This window comes from Arachis hypogaea, chromosome 19 (genome assembly GCF_003086295.3).
Source record: "Arachis hypogaea cultivar Tifrunner chromosome 19, arahy.Tifrunner.gnm2.J5K5, whole genome shotgun sequence".
Classification (NCBI taxonomy): Eukaryota; Viridiplantae; Streptophyta; class Magnoliopsida; order Fabales; family Fabaceae; genus Arachis; species Arachis hypogaea.
Window position 1 is genome coordinate 96174313 of NC_092054.1, and position 6421 is coordinate 96180733.

General features: G+C 31.3%; 1 protein-coding gene across 1 annotated transcript; it reads left to right on the forward strand.

The window, feature by feature from the left end:
• The first annotated feature begins 1827 nt into the window (after nt 1-1827).
• Nucleotides 1828-6268, forward strand: LOC112777036 (uncharacterized). Its single transcript, XM_025821318.3, has 8 exons — nt 1828-1973; nt 2119-2142; nt 2674-2779; nt 2865-2933; nt 3632-4125; nt 4814-5075; nt 5615-5823; nt 5951-6268. Exons 1-8 carry the CDS (start codon nt 1969-1971, stop codon nt 6015-6017), a joined length of 1236 nt encoding a protein of 411 aa, XP_025677103.1. The 5' UTR covers nt 1828-1968; the 3' UTR covers nt 6018-6268.
• Nucleotides 6269-6421: the final 153 nt, after the last annotated feature.

Sequence of the window (6421 nt, forward strand, 5' to 3'; positions counted from 1 at the left end):
AATTGAGATGGATATAGTGTGATAAATAGTTGAGTCAAGAAGCTACTTATATAAGAGTTTTTTTTTTTTTTTAAGTACTTATCTAGGATGTAGAAATTCCTATATATTTATGCACGTATCCCGGATATAGTGCCTTAAAACTTTTTACGAGTATATTCCTAATACTATGCACCCGGTTTATGCCTAACTGCGCGTAGTTGTATCATATATCCCATGTACATCCAGTTTCTTTTTTTTTTTTTTTGTGTATTCTGCGTTTAGAATATCCAATTTGTAATATTATTGACTTTATTTCTCTGTACCCAAAATATGTAATGCGTGTGTAAATTTGTAATTTTTTCATCTATTACACATTTTCATAAATATTATATTTATTTAATTTAAAAAAGTATTAGTTCTGTCACTGATTGATGATTCGTGTCATTATCAAATTTATATTTGTATACAAGATTTAGAGAAAATTACTTCAAAAATCCATTAGAGAGATTTAACTACTAAAAATAATTTAGTACAAAAAATAATTAAGAAGAATTAATTTTTATAATATTTAAGAAAAAAAGATTAAATCTTTTTTATAAAAAAATAAATATATTCATAGGTTATTTTTTTATTTTTTATTTTAATTATCTATCATACTCATACTCTTATTAATGCACTTTTTATCTATAATATAAATTTATTGTTGCAAACCAACAATTTACTATTAATAAGTCATTTTTAACTTTTAATATAATTCTTTTATTATTATTGTGATAAAATATATGACCTCCAAATTTAAAATTTGTTTACTATTAAAATTTTTTCTTTTTTATTTCCTTTTTTTTTTCTTCTTCTAACATTGTTTTTTTTTTGGTGTCAAATTAATTTCTAAGTCTTACTTTGATTTTTATTTTAAATTTATATCTTAAATAACCTCATTATTTCATTTTTTTTGGTGACCTCACTGTTTCATTTAACACCCCATAACGGAGCACAATAACAAGGCTGCGTTTGTTTCTGAGAAGACGACAAAGACAAGAAACTGAGAACAAGACACAAAGGACAAGGACACAAAATTTTGTGTTATTGTATTCTTTTTGGTGATAAACTAGAACAAATTATGAAAATCTAATTTATTCTAATTTTTTCCATTTAAAAAATTTGAGAAAAAAATATAATAATAAAAAATATAATTATAAAAAATTAATAAGAATAATAAAAGAAAAAATAAAAAATAAATTGTATCATTTATTAGTGTCTATATGTCTTTTCTGTTAGGATGAACATAAAATATACTAATTCAGTATTTCTGGACACAATATCTCTGTCCACTCATCTGTCAAATACGATTGTCTCAGTGTCCTATCCTTGAAAACAAACCCAACCTAACAAAATAATAAGAATTAAAAGAGAACTAATATTAATTAAATATAAGAGAAAAAAATAACAACTCCGGTCGCTAATAGTTGCATGAAATACTAATATGTTTATCTCTTCTTTAAAAAAACTTTAGTCCTTCGTTTGAAATATTATATAAATTAATTTTTTAATAATTTTTTATACTAATTTTTTTTTAATAATTAAATTTTTTTAATAGTCTTTTAAAAAAAATTTTTAGGATTTAATTTTTTTTACTAAACTGCAGAAAAAAAAAACTAAAATTTAAAAAGATATATATCATTTAATTAATAATTTTTATATTGTCAAAAATGAGGATTATATTGAATAATTTTGAAAATATTTAAAATACAAATAAGACAGAAAATATTAGAAATTATTTTAATATTTATTCCAAATATTTAAAACATAAATAATACTTTATTCGTTTTTTATTAAGTATCAAAACAAAAATTGTTTAATATATATTCTCTCTCTCCCTCATATTTTTCCTTCTCATCCCCAGCATCAGCTAACACAGTCGTAGAATCCCAGAGCCGACCCACCCACTTATTCATTCGTTGGTTCGTTCATTCTTCATCGTCTTGGTTTATGAGGTAACCTACCAACCCCCTTATCCCTCAATACGTTGTCGTTTTTGTTCTCCTTCACCTCTTTTCCACTTTTCCAATTTCCCCCTTCTCCTCTCCGATTTCATTATTTATTTAATTTCGTTTAATTTTCCCCCTCTTCTTATTGCAGCTCCAAGGAGAAACCCACTCTCGGGTAAGTTATTTCTTTAATCCCTAATTTCACATTCTTCTATATATTTATCTATTTTTTATACATCTAGGTTTTAACTTAGAATTATATATTTTAGTAATAGTAATAGCTAGGTTTGTATTCAGCGGAACTGCAATTATTTATTTTTTATTATTCAAAAAAATTGCACTTGGCAGTGATGGAACTTATGTTCTATTGTATTGAAGGCTTCTTATTGGGTAGAGACTCATATTCAGTTGTCTTCATGTGAAGATGATAGTTGAGAACGGTTAGATGATACTCAATTATTATTCAATTATTAACTTTACATGAAGACAAAACAAACATGAATCAATTATTATTCAATTATTAACTTCACATCAAGACAACACAAACATGAAGATAATTGCTTGTGAATGTCTACCTTTTTATTGCTATGAATTGGTAATACTGAACATATCTTATGATTTCTGATTTTTATTGTGTATATACTGAGCAATATTTTTTGAGAGTTTTGCCAAAATGCCTATTGAATTTCTTCTTCTCTAACTTCAGTGGCACGCGGATTAAGACCCGCAAGCGGAATATTGCGGCGCCTTTGGACCCTGAAGCATTCTCGGATGCAGTGGTCCAGATTTATTTGGATAATGCTGGTGATCTGGTAATATAACATCCTACATTGTATTTTCAGTTCAATTATTGATATTTTAATGATACATACTGATTTAGGTAGTTTATGTGTATAGGAACTTGTTGCTAAGAGCATTGAGTCTTCAGAACTTGACTTCTCAAGATACGGTGACACCTTTTTCGAGGCAAGCTTTCTGAACCAGTCGAGATAATTTTATTTGTTTTTGTTAGTTAATTCATGTTATGCGGATTGATTGTGCATATTTCATGATATCATGACTTTTACATCTAAAACTGTTAGGATGTGCAGTAAACTTGGGTGGTGTCTGATTTATGCAGAGCATTCCTCTGTGTATCTTTAGATTGAATAAATAACATTTATTTTGTTTTAGTAATGGTTACGTCACCAGTTATTTTATCAGAGTTTTTAGAACTAGTGATAGCTGTAGATGCCAGATTCGATGGTCAAGATTTCCTTCTCCATGCACACCCACCCACCCACCCACCTACACCTCTATTAGTCTACCCTTCTTTTAGTCTGAGATGCAACTCCCCTTGACACTGACATCTCTATTTGTATTATGATGCTGTTCATGTAAGTAGTGCAAATAGAAGAGTATGCAAATTTGCATAACTGTCAAATAAACCACTAATTTATATGCGTCATTTGTATAGATTGAATTGATGTTGAGTAGCAATATATTTCAATTGTTTCTTCCATTTATTTGGGTCAATCAGGTCATTCAAGTTGACATTGTCTATCAGTCTTTTGCTATAGTTAGATATGTCAGGACTTGTCAATCAGTGGGAAGTCCTTGATTCTTCCATGTAGTTTATTCTTCTTTGAATGTTTATCTGATATATGCTTTTTACATTACTGTAGGTTGTTTTCATTGGTTGTCGTACACAACCTGGAACAACCAAGCCTGATGAAGGGGATCGCCATCCTTACTCTATAATAGAGTGTGAGCCAAAGCGTGAAGTCATTTTGCCATCGGTGATCTACACACAAAAGATTTTGCGAAGGAAGCCATTCCTCATAAAGAATCTTGAAAATGTCATGCGAAGATTCCTACAATCCTTGGAGTTTTTTGAAGAAAATGAAAGGAAAAAGTTGGCAATCTTCACGGCACTTGCATTCTCTCAGAAGCTATCCGGTCTTCCTCCAGAGACTGTCTTCCAACCACTTCTTAAAGATAATCTTGTGGGCAAAGGGCTAGTTCTGTCCTTCGTAACTGAGTTCTTTAAGGAGTATCTGGTTGACAACAGCCTTGATGATCTTATTTCAATTCTGAAACGGGGAAAAGTGGAGGATAATCTTTTGGACTTTTTCCCCCCTTCAAAAAGATCAAATGAGTCTTTTGCTGAGCATTTCAAGTAAGACTTAGTTGTTATAGTCACGTCCTTATATATGCAGTTCTAATTCCTTTGGTGACCTTATTCTGGAATGCTCTTGGTTTGTTATATGCTAAGGACCTGAGATTTATGATTGTGATATTTGGTAACATACTTAGAGTGCAAGATGACGTGGCACCTATCTTAACAAAGATAGTAGAATCTTGCCTAAGATGATTTGTTCATGTGTGAAGACTCCTGTATAAGCCCTGCTAGGAAGAGTAGATTTGATTAAGAGCAGTACAATAGGTAAAAGTAAGAGTCCAAGAAAAACTATTGTTCAAACCAGTAAAAAATATTTAAATTTCTACCTGTTGACTGTAGATATGGTTTGCAATAGGAGACTATGTTGTCAACTTATCTATATAGCTGACTCTGCCTAGTTTAATGAGGCTTAGTCATTATTGTTATATATATGACAGGTGTTCTGTACTTCTGTTTAGTATTGCGTTGCAGACTTCACTGACGAGAATTTGGTTTAGTTTGATCAATTTAAAATTTGGAATTTGGACTAAGGAATCTTGCCTTTATTTCCATAAATAATTGAATTTATTTATGTAGTTCACTGAGGTGGATCGTTTAGTAGACTGTATTTTTGTTGTTTTTATCATTCCTAATGTTTTGCTTGCTAAGTTGTAACTTAAAGATATTAATCATGATAACATTTTAGGAAGGAAGGACTGATAACCTTGGTGGAGTATAATGAGAAGAAAATATTTGAAGTTAAACTTAAGGAAATGAAGTCTACTTTGACGACACTGATAACGGAGGAAGCTGATATATCTGAAGTCATAGAAACAGTGAAGCTGCAAGTTAAAGATGCTAAATTGCCAGATATTGAGGTTGTGCGGGTGTTGTGGGATGTTTTAATGGACGCTGTTCAGTGGTCGGGAAAAAATCAGCAACAGAATTCAAATTCAGCCCTGCGCCAGGTACCTTTAAATTATTTTCCATCTATGGCTATTTCACTATTTGTATTTGATTGGAAACTTATCAGCTCTGTAGTCTTAAACTAGTGTTCTTGGGAATCGGAATAATTATTAATAATGTTGGCAGTATTTTTAAAATTTGTTATGCAATTTGAGTCTAGTTAGCCTGCCCATGGCTGGAAGTGGTCCAGTGGTTTTTGCATTTTGGAATGGCATTAGTGTTTTACTCTCTTTATCTACTCTGTATTTGAATGTTCAATTTCTATTGTTGAATCTGAGTCTATAAATAAGAAGTATTTAGTTTATGAATATTATGTATTCATAGGCTTGCTGAGTAGTGCATAACTTCTGAGAGCCTAATCATGGATTAGGTGTTCTTATATGGTGTTAAAACATGTTTGTGTTTGCTTGTTTTGATGGTTGCTTTTACATGCATATAGGGACACATAATTTCTCATAAAGAAAGTCATAATTTTCTATTTTTCTTATAATGCATGTTCTATATTGCAAGTATTGACGACATCACTCTGTTCTTGATAAAGGTAAAAACTTGGGCACCATTGTTGAATACGTTCTGCACCAGTGGGAAGCTTGAGCTTGAACTGATGTACAAAGTACAGATGCAATGCTACGAGGATGCGAAACTCATGAAGCTGTTCCCTGAGATTATAAGGTCCCTTTATGAGCAGGATGTGCTGGCTGAAGACACGATTCTTCACTGGTTCCGCAGAGGAACGAACACCAAGGGCAGGTATATAATAATTATGGGCATTCACCAACTCATAAAAGTGGTTTTTTAAGTTTCCCATTTTTCTTGTGCCATTTATTTCCTAAGGTTGTAGCTGTTACTTAAAGTTTATTATTTGGAAATACTTCAGGCAAAGCTTTGTGAAGGCACTTGAACCCTTCGTCAATTGGCTTGAGGAGGCGGAAGAGGAAGAATGAGAGTGGCAGAGGGTCAGGGCTGAGATATTGCATTCTCTCTTTAGCATGCCCCATCACCTATCTACTTTGTGAGATTGGCTCATAATTTCCTAAGTTATAATTACTTTTTGTCTTCTTTATTTGACTTTGCATATGACTCTCTTATCTGCATCATGTCCGTTTCCTGCATGCCAGCGCCAGTGATTATGTTGTATTATGCATTTCTGTGCTTTGAGATTTAACTTAAATAATCTATTTTCTTTTAACAAAAACCATTGTGCATTGAATTTATTGATTTCAACTGCTTTGCTAGGTTTATGGATTGGTTCTAGATTTTTGAACGGGTCAAAGTTTATAATATGTGGGTTCAAAAGATATTTTGAATATTTTAAAGTCTTCCATTTCTCCTTAACGAGGTTTCTGAA

Bases quoted from the DNA above. Each gene is read 5' to 3' on its own strand.
- LOC112777036 (XM_025821318.3), top strand. The intron at 2,780-2,864 runs GTAATATAACAT...TTATGTGTATAG, and splicing joins TGGATAATGCTGGTGATCTG to GAACTTGTTGCTAAGAGCAT. The intron at 2,934-3,631 runs GCAAGCTTTCTG...ACATTACTGTAG, and splicing joins ACGGTGACACCTTTTTCGAG to GTTGTTTTCATTGGTTGTCG.